This window comes from Passer domesticus, chromosome 7, assembly GCF_036417665.1.
Source record: "Passer domesticus isolate bPasDom1 chromosome 7, bPasDom1.hap1, whole genome shotgun sequence".
NCBI lineage: Eukaryota > Metazoa > Chordata > Aves > Passeriformes > Passeridae > Passer > Passer domesticus.
Genome location: NC_087480.1, coordinates 9,006,793 through 9,024,662, shown reverse-complemented (window position 1 = coordinate 9,024,662; position 17,870 = coordinate 9,006,793). Strand labels below are relative to the sequence as shown.

At 37.5% G+C, this 17,870-nt stretch overlaps 1 protein-coding gene across 1 annotated transcript in view; it reads left to right on the top strand.

Moving 5' to 3' along the window:
- The window catches only part of CUL4B (cullin 4B), a 24,849-nt gene extending 6,979 nt beyond the window's left edge, over positions 1-17,870 (top strand). The window contains exons 3-20 of the mRNA XM_064426790.1: positions 1,224-1,327; positions 2,247-2,316; positions 2,793-2,866; positions 3,875-4,037; positions 4,131-4,220; positions 4,496-4,578; positions 5,603-5,670; positions 6,765-6,883; positions 7,699-7,891; positions 8,945-9,049; positions 9,346-9,456; positions 10,195-10,280; positions 10,583-10,690; positions 10,939-11,052; positions 11,993-12,098; positions 12,176-12,348; positions 12,893-13,045; positions 14,161-17,870. Of these exons, the coding sequence (XP_064282860.1) occupies positions 1,224-1,327; positions 2,247-2,316; positions 2,793-2,866; positions 3,875-4,037; positions 4,131-4,220; positions 4,496-4,578; positions 5,603-5,670; positions 6,765-6,883; positions 7,699-7,891; positions 8,945-9,049; positions 9,346-9,456; positions 10,195-10,280; positions 10,583-10,690; positions 10,939-11,052; positions 11,993-12,098; positions 12,176-12,348; positions 12,893-13,045; positions 14,161-14,256 (2,016 nt within the window). The 3' untranslated portion in view covers positions 14,257-17,870. The remainder of the gene's footprint in view (positions 1-1,223; positions 1,328-2,246; positions 2,317-2,792; positions 2,867-3,874; positions 4,038-4,130; positions 4,221-4,495; positions 4,579-5,602; positions 5,671-6,764; positions 6,884-7,698; positions 7,892-8,944; positions 9,050-9,345; positions 9,457-10,194; positions 10,281-10,582; positions 10,691-10,938; positions 11,053-11,992; positions 12,099-12,175; positions 12,349-12,892; positions 13,046-14,160) is intronic.

The following is a 17,870-nucleotide window of genomic DNA, read 5'->3' as shown; positions in this document are numbered from 1 at the left end:
CCTGTTTACTTCTGACACTAAGCTCATGCAGGTTTGGGGAGTTTTGTGGTTATTGTGTGGGATGGTTTTGTTGTGGGGTTTTGGTTTTCATGGAGGTTTGGTTTGTGTTTAGTTGGGGTTTTTTTAACTCCTCCATGTGCTAGAGCCAGTATTTGATGTAGTGGTGACTGCTCACTTTGTGCTTCCATTTGGACAGTTGGGAAATTTTCTGGGGTAATGGTATAGGTCTGCTCGTGCACTTCTGAGCTATGCAGTCTCTCCATGGTTGCCTGCAGGTGCTGGGGAACAAACTTTACCTTCCAGTCCTTTTTTTTTCCCAAGGAGTTGGTCGTACTAGCAACTGAAGTCTTTTCCAATAAGTAAACAATAGCACAAAGCATTAATTGCAAATCAAATATGCTTCTCCTCTAGCTTCTATAGCTGTTTTACAGAGTAATCACTTACTGTGTCTTTCACCAGCCTGCAGAGAGTTAAAGTTGTTTAATTGCTTTCGAATTCTGGGCAATGGGCTTGAATTTTAGAAGTCTTGAGATACACTAATGGACTTAAGGATGATTGTTTGCTTGATCAGTCTCCAAGACATGGCCCCATTAAACTCCTTTTCACTTCTTACTGAGCACAGTGGTAATTCTTCTAATACTTGATGAGATCTAGAAATCTGGGATTGTCACTGTAAATGCAGTCATGTTACTAATATTCAGGATTATAATTAAACTTATTCAGGCAGGGAGTTGGTGGATGAACAGATAAGATGGATAACATATGTATACATACGTACTTCTGGGGATGAGGGAAGCTTAATCAAGGAAAGGACTGCAAAAGGAAATGAATCTGGCAGTGCTTTTCCACTAATATCAGTGGGACTTGCAGAGCACAGCAGTTAATAAAATTAATACCTTAAGTGACTGCTTTGAGATATGAAGCCCAGCAAGCTACTGGAAGATATTAAAGTACCATCCTTGTTTTTAGAGCTGCCAGTCCTGCAGTTCCATGGGAGAGATTGACGCTCAGCTAAATTGATGGTCTGTGAGCTGTTCAGGGCACTGCCTTTATCTCCTGTTAGCAGTGCAGTGCCATGTCTGTCTCTGGTGTTTTGCATGCAGCAGTTAACTCTGTCAAAAGCTGTGAGAAGCAGAATTCTTGTCTGGGGAGGGATGTCCTCCTTTCTTGTAAAACCACATGTAAGAATATAGCAAGATTTGTTTGTTTGTTTTTCTCTTCAGGCTGTTGAAAATCTCTGCTCCTACAAGATCTCTGCAAATTTGTACAAACAGTTGAGGCAGATCTGTGAAGACCACATTAAAGCACAAATTCACCAATTCAGAGAATATCCTTTTCTCAGCTGTTGACAAGCCAAAATTGTTTTACTGCAAGTGTATAGTGATGGATTTCTTTGACTAGTTCATGACATTAGGCCATGGTAATTAGAATTCCTGGGTTTTGTGTAATTGGTTGTGCTTTTATTTCTTCGTGGGACCTAGGAGAACACTGCTTGTTCATTTATGCCTGTAACCATTGAAGTTTCTGAGGAAGATTCACTGGTATTTCTGAAACACTGACATTTTACAGAAATTTGTGTTAGATTTGTAGCAAGGCTTAAAAAGCCTTTGGTTGCTGTATTATGTCAGTGTTTTTTAATATTAAACTTGCCAAGCTTAGATAAAGTGAAAAGTCATCCAACAAGTAGGTGTTGGGTTTTTTGGAAAAGTAATGGTGATCTGGCAGCATGTCAGGTTCTGAGGTTCAAGATGTTTTATTTTCAGAAGTTTGAAGTTGCATCAGGTTGACATCCTGTGAAGTGAATATTAATTAGTACCAGAACTATGCAGTGAGCTGAATAAAAGATATATTTGAAGGACATCATTTATTTCTTAAGGTTAACTCTTAACATGAGCTGAAAGTACAGTGTAGTGGTGAGCTCTTACAAGTATTGGGCATTGTTGGGTTTTGAGGTATGGGGATATGTATGTTTGTTCCATTCCCCAGGGATGGGGATTAAACAAAATATTCAAAATTATTTAGATAATTTTTTTTTATTTGTTCAGATAATTTTGATTTGTCATTATTAACACAAAGACCCTCATTAAAAAATAAAAATAAATGTGCTGCAAGGAATTTCCTGGTTCTTTCTGAGAGTAGATGAGTTTGTTGTGCTCTCTGCTAAGTGTCTTTAAAAAATTATAAAGTTGGTTCATTTCATTGTTTACACCATCTATTAATCATTATTTTCTTAATGATTTCTTCACGGATTCATTGGATAGTGTCCTTTTTCTAAAGAAAATAGACAAATGTTGGCAAGATCACTGCAGACAAATGGTAAGTTTATCTTTTTAAGGAAAACCAGTTGCTTTGTCAGCCTGTTTTGTTTAACTTTTTTTTTTTCAAACTTCTGAAATGTCTTAAATTTATGTAAGGTTTCTTTGTGATATACAGCTGTATCTAATTTGTTAGAAATCAAGCCTTGAAAATACTTGCCTGTAGTGTGTTTCTTGGCATATGGGTCTGATCTTGGACACAAAGACACCCCTAACTCCTCGTTACCAGTTTTATGCAAACCTTTCTCCTTTATACCTATTTTTAAAGGAGCTGTTCTGTTACACAGAAATAGGCAAAGTGTCACATTGATCACCTTGCAGGGATTGGCAGAAGATGTTAAATAAATCAGCAGTGTCCAAGAAAGATCTGCCTGAAACTGATTGGTGGGATTTCTTGTTGTTGTTGAGCATAATTGGTGTTGCTCTTCAGTTTCAAGAGTAAAATGATTGTGGCTGTTTTATTCCTTCTCATGACAGATTATGATTAGAAGTATCTTTCTGTTCTTGGATCGAACTTATGTACTTCAGAACTCAATGCTGCCATCTATTTGGTAAGGGCACAAAGAATTAAGTTATTTGAGGGGGGCAGAAATAAAATTTGGGGGTGTATTTCAACTATTGCTTATATCTTGCTGGTTTTTAGATGGATTTTTTTAATATAAACCTCATAGTGCCTTTAAATTACATGATGAATGCATGTGTGCTTGTTGCAAAGGAAAACTTTTAATTTATTTGCCATCAATTATAGGATTATTCTAGAATGGCTGTGATCCCAAATTTCAGTGAAGTAGATCTCAGCCTCTAGTTTGCACAGTTAAAGGAAGGGGTCTGGTCAACAACTGAGGTGCAAGGGTTTGGGGTGCCCAGTAACTGCCTTGGCAGGCACAGTATTTCAAGTTGGAAAGAGTTGCTTAAAATAAAAGCAAGATATGCTTTTTTGGACTTCAACTTCTGCTCCTCTTGTTATTATTATTAATTACTGTATGCCTTACTGTTCTTTGGTACCTGACTTTACTTTGCAAGAGATTGATGGAGGGCCTGATTTTTCCTAAGAATGACTATACCCATAGCTCCAAATTCATGGAAGGCTTTAAATGGGATGGTCATTGCAGAGATCCTTGTCAGTCACATCTCTGAGTTCTTCTAAGCTGTCCCTAAGAATTAGAGATGAGTAAGTTATGGTGTTGGACAAAAAAGGAATATTGTCCAACACTATAACCATGGAATTGGAACCCAGTATGATTTTTTTTTCCTCATAAAGGTTGGTGTTCCAACATCCTGTCAACCAACTGAAAAATAAAGATGTTGCAAAAGTTACATGGTTATTTAGGAAAAAATATCTGCATTGGTGTTTAAAATGTGTAGCTTCATGTTGGTGCAGTGTCATGGTTTATTTCAGTGTTCATATATTTGTTCATCTTGAGTAATTTGGAGGCAGAAGAATGAGGAATTGGAAGAATGCTGGTATTGGCCTCTGTTGGATTTACATCATGTTTTAATAAGAGATATCTGGGATTTATTCTCTAACAATTTATTGAGCGATCTTTGCTTTCTTTTAGGGATATGGGACTAGAATTGTTCAGAACTCATATAATCAGTGATCAGAAGGTTCAGAACAAAACTATTGATGGCATTCTTCTGCTGATTGAGAGGGAAAGAAATGGTGAGGCTATCGACAGGAGTTTACTGCGAAGCCTTCTGAGCATGCTTTCTGACTTGCAGGTGAGTAAACCTGTTTCACCTTTAAACCAGTAAATAGCTCAAATTCTTACTCAGTAAGCTTCACCCTGGGTTGCTGTCCTGTTGTTTCCCCAGATTTATCAGGACTCTTTCGAACACAGATTCTTGGAAGAGACTAATCGCCTGTACGCAGCAGAGGGACAGAGGCTTATGCAGGAACGAGAGGTATTCTGGATGTTTAACAGTATTTGTTGTGCCTAATGTCAAAGCACGTGTCAGGAGTAGAAATATTCTGCTGCCTTAGTACACAAGGCAGTAATGTGACCTTTGTTTTATAGTATTTTGAAAAAGGAAATACACGTGCGATTGCCTTCAGTCAGAGTGCCAATGATTTTTGATTAAAACTGAAGCTGCTACTTTTGTTCAACCAGTACTATCTCTCTTTTTCCCTTCTTGTTGTTTGTTTTCTTTAACATACAAAACTGCTCTGGCATTTTCAGGTTCCAGAATATCTTCACCATGTCAACAAGCGCTTGGAAGAAGAAGCAGACAGAATAATCACTTATTTAGATCAGAGCACACAGTAAGTGCAATCTGGTTTTGCCTGGTGCTATGGGCTCTTTGGCTCCTCTTCTGCTGAGGGCCATTGAAGTAGCTGCAATTTATTTCTGTTATTGACTGACCATCAAATGCTTTTCACTTCCCACGGTTCCGTGTTCACAAAGAAGCTCTGTCTTGGCTCACACAGCTAATAGCCTTTTCTTCTAAGTCACTGTTATTTTGGCATAAATGTTGTTAAGTATTTGCTTGAAGAATGGGCTGCCTCTCCCAGCCCAGATGTCTCTTTCCTGCTGAAATGTAATTAATCAACTGTTGTCCTACCTGAAAAAGATAAGACTTGGCATAGAATATTCTAAAGCTAAAGCCTCTAAATATTTGTGAAAAATATTTGCATATGGAGTCTGGGAAATTATTGAATAATGTCATTCTCCAATCTTTTCTACTTAGAGACAGGATTTCCTCCAACACAGTCAGGTGGAGGTCCTGTAACATAAAGCTACAGCTGTTGTGTCTGAGAGAAAATGTAGGTCACTGATATCAAAACCTTTCTGAGAGAGAGGTGTTTTATTGCTACTGTCATACGTTTTGATTTCCTTCCTCTTTCAGCTGTTAAAAGCTTTTAGCTTGTTCAGTGGCTTTCTTCTTCCATGCCAGTTTTAGTGGCCAATTCCCTGTTTTGTTTTAATACCTCTTGACTTGAGGTCTGTTTTATTTCTCCTTGGTTTGTCTCCCAAAATCTGAATGTCCTCCCACAACACAGGATTAGGCATATTATTTGATGAATTCTCCCCAAATTCTTCACTGATGGAATCATTGTCATGTACAACAGGCTTATTGTGTGAATTAAAATCATCAGTCAGCAAACAGAAAAAAATACTGTTTACTGGGGAGAAAAAGGATAAATATGTGTATAATCATTTTAGGTCTTTGGCCACAGGTAATTAGAGCACTCCCAATGATAATGTAATTACCATAATCTCAAAAGAAGGATTTAAAACTGTCAGTAATGGAAAAAGGAAAAGTAATTCTAAACATTTCTTCTGTAGGAAGCCACTAATTGCTACTGTAGAAAAGCAACTTCTAGGTGAACATTTAACAGCCATTCTTCAGAAAGGTAATCTTTCTTCTTTATAGAAATGTTTCTAATTATTGCTTTGGGGCTTTCAGTTCCTGTGCTGAAAGAAAGCAGTGGATTGGGGTGCTGGGGGGAGGACAAGCTGCATCATTCCTTAACTCCCTTTGCTCCTCAGTTCCCAAAATAGCACTGGCCATTCTTTTGGTTGGAGATAAGGGGACACTGTGCTGTCTTCTGATAACATAGCAAAGCAAAAGGGAAATTAGAACAGGAGACTCAAGCTCAGTGTGTTAAGTGGCATTTTGAAGACTCAGAGGTAAAGAAAGGAGTACACTTTGAATTAAGGCTGTAACAGAAAAGGGAGGTACTGAGAACTTGCTGCTGACAAAAAGCAGCTTGTGTTAAAAATGTAGTATAATTTGAGCTGTGGAATACATTGCCTCAGTTCTACAGTAGTCTCTGTGGAGTCAAGTGACCCTTTGTTGATCTCAGAGATAATCTGGAAATAGAAACAGATGCAGCAAGAGTTTAATAAACAATCAGGTCCTTAGTGCCAGATTCTGACTGAAACAGGTATGTGAGCATCTTCCTGCACTTGTGTAACAAACTCTTCATTGAGGGGAGTATCAGTCTTTACCCATCTACTTTATTAGAACCTTGCTGTAGAGCATCAGAGCTTCTCCAGAAAGTTAAAAAGTGAATGGTGAAGATATTTCTTGAAGCTGATTGCCTTCAAGCATCTGTAAGATTTATTTTACAGCTGGAGTTGACAGCAGAGCTGTCTTGCCAAGGAACTTTTCCTATGAATCAGTACAGTGTAAACTTTTCAAATCTTTAGGGAATAGTAAAGCAGAAGTAAGCAAAGATATAGTGATAAGGTTGTTATATAAAGTACATGTGTCCTAAGTGCAGTAAAATCATGTGCAATAATAAGATTTTTAAGTTTTCAGCCAGCTATTTTGTGTTTCAGTATTAAATTAGAAACTTTAAAATAAAATAAAAACCAAAAAAATGCCACCACTAATGGTTTGATAAAAAAAGACTAGTTTTGAAGAGGCCTCACTGTAGTAATAAGCTGTGCTTTCTTTGGGTTACTCTGGTTTTAATTTCTGTTGAAATTCTCACACTTGCAGGTCTAAATCACCTTCTGGATGAAAACAGAATTCAAGACCTGTCTCTTCTGTATCAGTTATTCAGTCGTGTGAGAGGTGGCGTACAGGTTCTCTTGCAGCACTGGATTGAATACATAAAGGTACTGTTCCTGCAGCTCTGGAACAGATACCACTGTTGTATCAGTGGGGTTTGTACACTTGAGATTACTTGAGTAATCTCTTGCATTTTTCTAAAAATTGAAGATATTTGGTTATAAACATGTATTTAATAGACAGTTTTTGAAACATCCCAGGAAAGGTACAGTAACTGTTGTAGTTCTGTTCAGAAAACAGTGAACATTCAGTTGAATTATACAACTCCAAATACATTTGGATTTTATAATCTTGCTTTTAGTTAGTTTGTGGGACAACCATATTTCTTCAGTAGTTATATGGTAGTGGCAGAATGTTTGTCTTCTTCCTAATAAAATTTCCTGTGAGAATGAGTAGCTGTTCAAGTGACCAACCAGCTGAGATTCAAAAAGCACTTGAATACCAGTTAGGATGATTCATTTTTTCTCAGTGAAAATGTCACAGAAAATGTGGTTGTTGTGAAGGAAGAGTACTGTGAAATAGAACTTAATTTAGTGGGAGCATTACCTGTGTAAAACCTGAGGATATAGATGATTAAAAAGGCTGTGTTAATTTTGTCATGCAAAACTTCATTTCTTTAGACAGAAGTTTTGAATCCACTCACCTTTTCATCAGTTGGTTTTGAATCAATATGCAAGGCCTAGGGATGATTGTATAGTAAATACTTCATAATACAGTAATACATAATAAAGTAATACTGTTGTTGTTCCTGGAACTATTATGAGTACCAGAAACAACACAAAGTTACAAAGGTAACTTAAGATTTTAGAAGTCTTGTAACTTAATTATTCAGTCTAATTGAAAGATATGTTTTCTTTTGCAGGCATTTGGTAGCACCATAGTAATTAATCCTGAAAAAGACAAAACCATGGTCCAAGAACTTCTTGATTTTAAAGACAAAGTTGACCATATTATTGATGTTTGCTTTCTCAAGAATGAGAAATTTGTAAATGCCATGAAAGAAGCCTTTGAAACATTCATTAACAAAAGACCAAATAAGCCAGCTGAACTCATAGGTATTTTTCTTCAATTTCTTTCATGTGAGAATTTGGGTGCTGAGTTGCTGATGCACTTACAGATGGGATATGCTGGAATTGTGTGTTACCTGCACAGTGCACACCCTGCTGGGATCTGCTGTGCCACCTGATGCAAGGGAATTGTTGGGAGGGTAGCACCAAACATTAAAAGCAAACTGGTCATCACTTAACTGTCTAGGCTATAAAAAAGTGCAGAGCATCAGAATTTGGGCATTCCAGCAACTGGCTGGTGTCCAGACATGAGAATACTGCTAATAATGAGAAATGTTCAGAAGCTTACATAACTGTGCCACCAGCACATGTGCACAGAGCTGTTAGGGGTTTAATGTGTGAAGGGAAGAGAGCTGAGGATGCACTGAACCTCTCAAGGTGTGGGGACAGATCTGGTTTGCAAAGGATGTTACTGACAGATTTGTGCATTACGTGCCTGGTACTCTGCACTTTGGAATCAATTCCCACACAGTGAATAATGCCTGCTTTGCAATTGGTTGTGCTCTTAGGCTTGTGGAGTGATACTTTCTGCCCTCCTTTTTTGTATTAATTCCCTAACTGTAATGTGCTTACCAGCCCATTTGAAATTAAAACCAGCAATCTAGTTTGATTGAAACTGGAAATTAAAACAAAATAATGATATGCTAGAGAAATTCAGCTGCATAGGCAACATATTTAAATAACTGATTTACATATTTTCATCTGATCTCTTTGCTTCTATTACAGCCGTGTCAATCTGCAACAGCAGTGGCTTTACTTTGAGATCACAACATAAACCAAGATTTTTTTTTCATAGGCAAAATATTTTTAACATTGTGTATGATAATAAAGTCAAGATGCAGCCATTGCTGATCTGAAAAAAGATGCTAGGCTCTAATGTTTGTGTAAATGAAAATGTATCAAGGTAGCTGTTATGAGGCTGACAGAAAGCAATTTCAGGATCCTTCCCATTGTCAAGATTTCATAATATTAGATTTAGAAGTTTTTGTTTCACTGTGATATTAAGCATGTGCTAAACTCTATTCTTCAACACTCTTTTAGCTAAATATGTGGATTCAAAGCTTCGTGCAGGCAACAAAGAAGCTACTGATGAAGAACTTGAAAAAATGCTGGATAAAATTATGATCATATTTAGGTTCATATATGGTAAGTATTGGGGCTTTTTTGTGGGGATACAGTTGTTAACCAGTAACATAAAGGTATTTTGAAATTATTTTTGCAGTTGGGTTACATTTTCAGGTGTTTGTTCCCTGTGGATGTGTTTTGTTGGTGTAGTGCTGTTTAACTACATTGCCTGTCAAATTGCAAATAACAAAACCTGTGCAAATCTTCATATGAAGGCCCTTTTTGTTTTTCTGAGCTTTGAATTGGGTCTTTTGTAGGTAAGGTTTGTTTAAAACCAGCAGTGCTTTGTGATCACTTGGAAATCTCATCTCTTACAGGAAAAGATGTCTTTGAGGCCTTTTATAAAAAAGATCTAGCAAAGAGACTATTAGTTGGGAAGAGTGCATCAGTAGATGCTGAAAAATCTATGCTTTCCAAACTCAAACATGGTAAGTATCTATCTGTCCACCTACCTATCATTGCTATCCATCAGCTTTCTTTTAAAAGTAGTTGTTTTAACAGGCCTTCACAGAAGCACTGTTGGTATTTCTCCTTTCCATGAGGGTAAAAGCCTCTGTGCAGGTCCTGAATGACTGGTGGGTTTTGAGGAAATTGATTTTATTTCAGTTTGGTAATTATGACAGGAAAAGCCAAAACTCAGGAACTTAAAAGTGCACAGTGTATCTTGGCCTGTGGGATAGAGTGGAGGTTCCCTGCTGAGTAAATCAATGATGTGCTCAGAGAAAAGATGACTTCCAATTGTTACTCACTGCCAGCAAGTCTTCTCTAGTCTGGTCTTCATTGTTGCATTGGATGGAGCCTTTGGGTGGTAAGGGTGAGATTTTTAGAGCTTGATTTTGTTCTGCCATCAGGAGACAGTTTGGAAGGCAGCTGGTAGGATTAGAATTGTCATCTGAGTGACCAGTGCCACTATAGTCAAAGGATGAACAGTCAGGTCCATGTGGAAAAACAGCTGGGTTGCAAAATAGCTACCACATCAAAACATCTTCCTTTTTCTTGTTTATAACCTTATTCTGTTCCTTAATTAGAATCCAGGTCTTTATGTAAGAAAATCTGGTGAAAAAGGTCATCTTGCTTAGAAGTACATTGTGGCATTTAGAATAACTACTCTGAGGTGTTGTAAATAAACAGCTGAATTTCTAATACCTGCATTTGCTTTTTTATAGAATGTGGAGCTGCTTTCACCAGCAAACTTGAAGGAATGTTTAAAGATATGGAGCTTTCAAAAGACATAATGATACAATTCAAACAGGTACTGAGGGAAAGCCTATCTGTGCTTTTGGAAATATTACTGAATTTATTAAAGGTTTTTCCTGAGCAAAAAAACTGAGACAAGCTTCTTCAAACAAACAACCAACCCACAGCAATAGCAGAATTGTGAACTTACAAAACATTTTAAGACCAGCTCTAAGACATTTTTAACACCACTGTATATTCTGATGTCTGGCTTGAAAGTTTTTGCACATTTAATTCTGGTGATTTTGTAATGCTTTGATTACAAACAATTGTTAACATTCTTTTCTCTATTTCACTTTATTTTGTTTCTCTTTGCAGTATATGCAAAATCAGAATGTCCCTGGCAACATTGAACTAACAGTGAATATTCTGACTATGGGTTATTGGCCAACCTACGTGCCTATGGAGGTTCACCTGCCCCCAGAGGTAAAGAACATCATGGGTTGTACAAGTATTGGCCTGTCAGAAATGCATCTTGGGATCCACTGACACTTAGTTTGCAATATGCATAGAGAAGAAAATGCAGAATTATCTTTTTAAAATGAAATTTGTTTTCTTGCAATTCCCTTTATCATTCTAAGCCTTGATTTGAGACTTAATTGATTGTAGAGGAGGGAAGGATGCTTTTAAAGTAGAAATTGTGTTTTAGTGTTTTGGGATTTTTCTTTCTTCAGATGGTAAAACTGCAGGAGATTTTCAAGACCTTTTATTTAGGAAAACACAGTGGTAGGAAACTTCAGTGGCAGTCAACACTGGGACACTGTGTACTAAAAGCAGAATTTAAAGAGGTAAGTCTGTTGTTTCTGTTGCTCCTGTTGTGTGTTGTTGGTTCCAAGTCTGGGTTGTACATTAGGGATATATGGGGAAGCTTTTTTTGTGCTGTGATGAAACACTTAACTCTGTGTCTGCAATTACTTTTAACCTCCTGCTATCTTTTCTAGATATTGGTAGTTTCTGAGCTACCACATGTGTTAATGTCTAAGAACATGCACCCAGTTTCTGTATTGGTGGGGAAAGAAAAGCCTGTTGGGGAAAACATCCACTGATTTTAGCTCCAGATTAAAAATGGCCCTTATTTTTATAGTGGGAGAAAAAAAAAGGGGCCATGTTTCTTCAATGACCTTACTTCATCTGATAGCACTAAGCATCTTCATAGTAAGCTTTTCACTACTGAAATACAGAAAAATTCTGGATTGTACGAGAACACAACTGTTTTGAAAGGATTTCTAGTTATTCCCCTTCAGCATTTCTTCATGGACACAATATTCTCATGAAATAGGAATGCTTACCACATTAATTTTCAAAAAAAGTTAATGGCAAAACAAGTATTATCATACTTGATTGTTTGAAAGCTTCAGTGGTTCCTTATACTGCGTTCCTTAAACTAATGTTTATGTAAGATTTTGACTCAAAGGCCTTCCAAATTGTAATTTTGAGCACTCAGTGCTTTAAGACTTGTCTGTAGTCATCTGATGCTTATCTTGGATGAGTTTTGTCACTGGATAGAATAGTCCAGCCTTGTGGCCTCAAGCTTGTGCTGCATTTTATAGTAAACACAAGTGACCAGTAACTTCTATTCTTCCATATTCTCAAGTGAATAAAATAACACCCTGTTAGTGAAATAACTGACATGCAAGAGTGACTTGTTTCTCATGTTCCCCTCATTCCTTTCCCTCCACCCCCCAGAAAAAACAGACTGCTGATATCTGTTTATTTCCCTTGTGACAGGGCAAAAAAGAACTTCAGGTCTCCTTGTTCCAGACACTGGTGCTGCTCATGTTTAATGAAGGAGAGGAGTTCAGTTTAGAGGAGATAAAACAAGCCACTGGGATAGGTTGGTATCGAAGTTGGTAACTGAGTACTTCCAAGTGTTCTTACTAAAAAAACCTAAACAACTTGTTTCTGCTTTAGAGGATGGAGAGCTGAGAAGGACACTTCAATCTCTGGCTTGTGGCAAAGCCAGAGTACTGACTAAAAGCCCCAAAGGCAAAGATGTGGAAGATGGTGATAAATTCACATGTAATGATGATTTCAGACATAAGCTCTTCAGGATAAAAATCAACCAAATTCAGATGAAAGAAACGGTATATTTTTTTTAATCTCTGGGGTTTAGATCCTTGGGTTAAGAAGTTTGTTGCCTGCCCTTTTACAAGCTTTTTTCTCCTGGTTATCACGTACATACTGATATCTCTGTCAGAGTTACACATGTAATTTGGATGACAGCACATACCCAGCACATACCTAACAGTGGTGATTTAATTGTGTGCCTCTGTACTAAGACACAAGTGATGCTGGATGTGTCTAAGTAAGGTTAAGAGAAATTCCAATTCTGAAATGTTCTTTTCGTCCTTTATCATTCCATGGAGCTTTACTGACTGTGAACATGGAAAATTCCCTGTGGACTTGTTTCTCTGACAGCCATCCAGTGTAAAATCTGAGCAAAGGTTTTAAATCTTTGTACAAGTGTTTTTCAATAGACAATCAGTCTTCGTATTTGTAAAGGCTTTATGTCAGATGTTTGACAGCAGGCATTTCACTGTCTTACACTGAGAATTGTCTTGGAGACTGAAAGAATTGTTTTGACAGTGCTGGTGTTCTCATTAAAGCTTTTCTGAACGGGTCCTTCAGGTGGAGGAGCAGGCAAGCACTACAGAGAGAGTGTTCCAGGACCGGCAGTACCAGATCGACGCCGCCATCGTGCGGATCATGAAGATGCGCAAGACGCTGAGTCACAACCTGCTGGTGTCAGAGGTCTACAACCAGCTGAAATTCCCAGTCAAGGTGCTGTGCTGATTTTTCTACTTCTAAAACCCTATCAGTTCTTTCTGTCTTCCCTGGCCAGCCCTCTGTTGAACAGTGCTTCTGTCTGAAATATGCATCTTTTTAGTATTAGAAAGGGCAAATACTCACTTTCAGGAATTTTTAAAGTGCCAGTTGTTACTAAAATGTATTTCCAAAGGATTTCAGCCCTGGAGTTTGTCAGCAATAAGGGAGCAGCTGGCTCTCCTTGTATGCTGCTGTTCTACTGTTTGCAGTGTTCTGGCAAGGCATTCTTGGGCAAAGGAGAAAATGCTTCAGATCTCAAAACCGATTCTGCATTGCAATCGTAACTTGTTTGATACTTTTGAAGTACAGTGGTTTTTCTGGATTGATTATACTGGTTAATATATACACACACACATATATAGGAATAAAAATAAAATATTGGTGAATGTCTCAAAGCTGAAGAAGCCCACAGTTGCAATATAAAATGACTGGCTTATTGTGTACAAATGGAAATGGGTTTTCAAACAGACAAAGATGCATTGTTGGAATTCAAATACATGGTGCTTTCTATCAATGGAATTGTAAAACAAAAGTCCTGCTATTTCATTCCATTGTATTACCAAGTTGAGTGCCTGCAGGTCTGTAAGTGTTGCATAAACTGCAGTTGGGCTGTGTAAGATTATAGCAGATCATTTCCTCACTTGTTATCATGAGACATTTTTATAAAGTTCCTCCCCCAGCAAAATCACAGGGCACACAAACTATTGCACAACTCATTTGCTTCAAGAGGAAATGAAACTTGTACTTTTACTGGCTAAAAGTCAGAAATAGAAACCCTTTGGTACATGATGCACAAACAGAACTTCTTTAGAGCTCAGTTCAAACAGCAGCCAGTATCTTCCCTTTCTGTAAAAATCTGTTTAGCTGCAGGTGATAGCTAACTTTGTAACTTTCTCTTCTATCAGTTATACATTGCAGACTTTAGAAGCTCTGATACTTCAAAGGATTTTTTAATGGGGATTTCTGTTTCCTTGGCCATCTCAGACAATATAAATATTTGGCTCAAGTGGAAAGAAAGAACCAAGCATTGACTGCAAAGTAATAATGCTGACATGTGCTTTGTTTTACAGCCTGCTGACCTTAAGAAGAGAATAGAATCCTTGATTGACAGGGACTACATGGAAAGAGATAAAGAAAACCCGAATCAGTACAACTATATTGCATAAACATATGTTGGCCTTTGTTTTACTGCACACTTGGTGTCCTACACAGTTGCCAGTGGATAAACTAGCCTCTTGATCCCGTTAATTGACTTTTTATACTACCGATGATTGAATGAAAGCAGTGTAATGGAAAAGTATAGTAGAGTGGACTTCTTTCAGTGGTTAACATGCCCATTTAAAGAGTAATATTTACATTTTAAGAAGAATGCTGTTGAACTCTTTGCATGTTATTTAGTAAGATGTGCAGAAAGCTGAAAGAAAGTACCTGGTCTTTCTGATTCCATTTGTCTCTGGGTCTGAAGAGGAGTCCCTTGATATATGACAGATATCTTTCACATCTTTAAATGGAAACAGAAGGTTCATTAATATAAGAAAATAGCCTTTAAATGCTTAAACTGCATGCAAATTTTTAATTTACTGTACAGAATGCATTTCAGTTATACATACCATTGGTTTGGTTGATGCCCACACTTGGATTTTTTTCTCTTGAGGGGGGAAAATGGGGAATAAGCCAAGTTATTCTTATTGCTGATCTAATGGAAAATATTCTTGGTTGCAATTAAGACAAAATGGTGCCATTATAAAAGATGTATAAAGTTTGCAGTGTGGGCATATATACTGTATATAAAAAAACACCATTCTTAAATAACTGCTACAACAAAACAAGTTCAGATTAGATTTATATGGCTTGCCTATGAGACTTGGTGTTCACCTTTGGGAATTTTAAGCATAAAACAGCCATAATGGAAGGAGTGACAGTTTTTACTAGTCATGGGTAGGAGGCCTTCACCTCTTGGCAGCAATACTCTAGAATAAAGAGAATCTATTAACAGATGAAAAGCCACACTGTTACTGTGGTGAAGCTGTAAGAACAAAAATTGCAAGTGGATTTTAATACTTGTTTTGCTTTGCAACATTCTAAACTTGAACTAACCTCAAGGTTTAGACAGGGCAGCTCTTCTAAGACTGCCCTGCTTTGGATTGCTTTAACTTAAAGCTTTAAGAACTCAGCCCTAGAGCCTAGCAGGCCTCCTAGAACCCAGAAGCCTACCTCTCATATAGTAAGTTAAGTATTGCTACAAGGCATCTAAAATATATTTTCTTAGATGACCAGAGAGCATTCTTTGCATCTTTATAAGACATGGGAGAGTAAGTCACTTGAATGTAGAGCTTTGTTTCAACAAAATACATTTTTTATTGCTTACAGCAGCATGTGCCAGGAATATATGGAAAGAAGGTGTCAGCAGAAAAGGAACTCCTCCACGTACCAGTTCTTCCTTACCCAGCCAGGCTTTATACCTATGATCAGCTGTGTTGCAGAGCACAATGAAAAACCTCATCCTCTTTCAGGCACTGATAGTCCTGGGGAATACCAGATATCTCTTGAAAGCAAGATGTTACTTTTGTTTAATGGCAGTGTAACTTAGCTCTCTCTGACTCTAACTTCTATCACTGTGATCCCACATTCAGGGGTGTGCATGTGTGAGAGTGTGTGTGTGTTTTCTATCTGACACATCCCATCCTTAGTGCTTTTTTTATCTACTGTTTAATTCCATATATTCTCCAGCCATGTTTTCTCTCAGGCTCTTTTGTATGCAGTCCTCAGCTGACAGATGAAACAAATGTGAGTGGTTTTTTTCCTGTTAAATTATTTGCAGTCACCCTCATACTAACCATCGTAGAGCTCTTTGTGATCTGCAGAAAATCTACCTTGCCCCTTGACACTGTTGCAGCATAACCACTGGTAGACATCCAGGGCCACCCCTGCCTCTGAGACAAATACTGACAGTACAGTTATGTGGGAAGAACCTTGAAGACTCCTGCAAATCTTCAAGTATTAGCTCAAATAGAGATCCACTGGGGAGGAAAGAATGCCTCCCACCATAAAAAAACTTCTATGTTTCGCATTCAATGTTCCTTTTCTTGTATGTGTTTTGTATCTTCAGCCAATAAAAGATTCCTTTTAAAGAGAAATGGAGAAGAAGCATAAGACTTAACTCTTTGGGAGACAGGAGCTGATGCATTGAGCTGGTTCCATTCTGTCTGTTGTAGCATATAAATCTAACACCACTACACGTGTGAACGCCCATTGTGGTAAAACCCTCCCTCATTACACAAGTGTCACGTGCAGTCAAACAAACTGCAAAGGACTGTAGGTTTATTTCATTTTTATCCTGTCTAATGCAGAAAATATTATACAGAAAATGTCCTGAAATCTCATCAGAATTCACAATCTGAGGCAGAGCCCAAGCGCAATCCAGTTAAAGCAACCCAAAGAATGGACTTTGAGAACCCTGGCTAGACCAGGAGAGGGGTGAGCGAGGGGAGGGGAGAAGGCTTCTCCTTGTAGCTTCATGGGTTTTCCCCAAGAACTTGTTCATCTCTTCTGCTAAGGTCTGGCTCATTCCTGGTTAATGACAAAGCTGCAGCCAAGATTTGTCGTCGTACAACTCTGCAAATTCTTGCTGGGATCATGTGCCTGCTTATTGAGCCATATATATCTCTGTAAGAAAAACTGAAATGGGCTTGGACCACAACTCATCTGGCTAGAACACAGCTTGTCTTTTTGGCCACACATTTTTAATCTTGACTCTTGCATGCAGTTTATAGCACCTTGTTCATAAGAAATTGCAGTTTATTCTTAGAAATATATATTTTAGGTTTTTTAATCTTTATACCCATAAATGGACTATTTTTTTGTCTTGGCTGGTTTCAAAAGTGACCATTTTGTTTAAATGCTGTAATTGCAAATGTGTTGTAAACGTTGTTTTGTTCTATAGTTTACACAAAGGTGCCAAAGTAAATAGTTAATAAAAAAAAACCACAAAAAAACAAACCCTAGCAAATCGTTAAGTTGCTTTAGCTGTTCTTCATATTTTGGTCTCAGCTTTTTTTTTTTTTTTTTGGTCAGCCTTTCATTTTTTCCTAGACATATCATTTGCCCTAATGCTTTATTTTAAAACAAAAAAAAAGTGCATCTAAAAAATGTTCAAATACCACTCTTCTTTTAGTGCTCTCATATAGTAGGAAGAACATTTTCTTTGAAACGTTACACTAAAATTGTAAGAGTACAGCAGCATTCAAAAATGTAATATACTTTTTGTATAACAGTCTTGAGAGTGTGTCTGGAGTGGGGGGGAAAAACTAACCCTGTTACTTTTCAGAAGCCTCTTCCCTCAGCTACCAGAATATGAAAATGTGCTTTTTCACAGCATCAAAAACTTATAGTTTATGCAGACTTGCAAACAGGGCATGTATCACCATTGCATCCTTCGATGCAAAAAGCAGCAAAACCTTTTTTATGTTTCATAAGTCTGATATGGGTACAGAGAGTCTTTCTTAAGTTGGTAAATAATGTAAATACATGTCCTTTCAGAGAGTGAGTCTGTTATCTAGGTATTTTGTGTCATTTAATAAATATTAAACAGTTTTGTGTTGATAAACTCTTGTGTGTAAAATGCCTTCTTACTCCAAGTTCTGTATGTTGGGCTTACTAATGTTTATGGCTTCTTTAAATTCTTTAGCTTGTGCTTTGATAGCAAAATACTTGTTTGCTACTTAAATATAATAAGTAGTTCTTTATTCATTCAGTCATTAAAATCCCTTGAGTTTTCTAA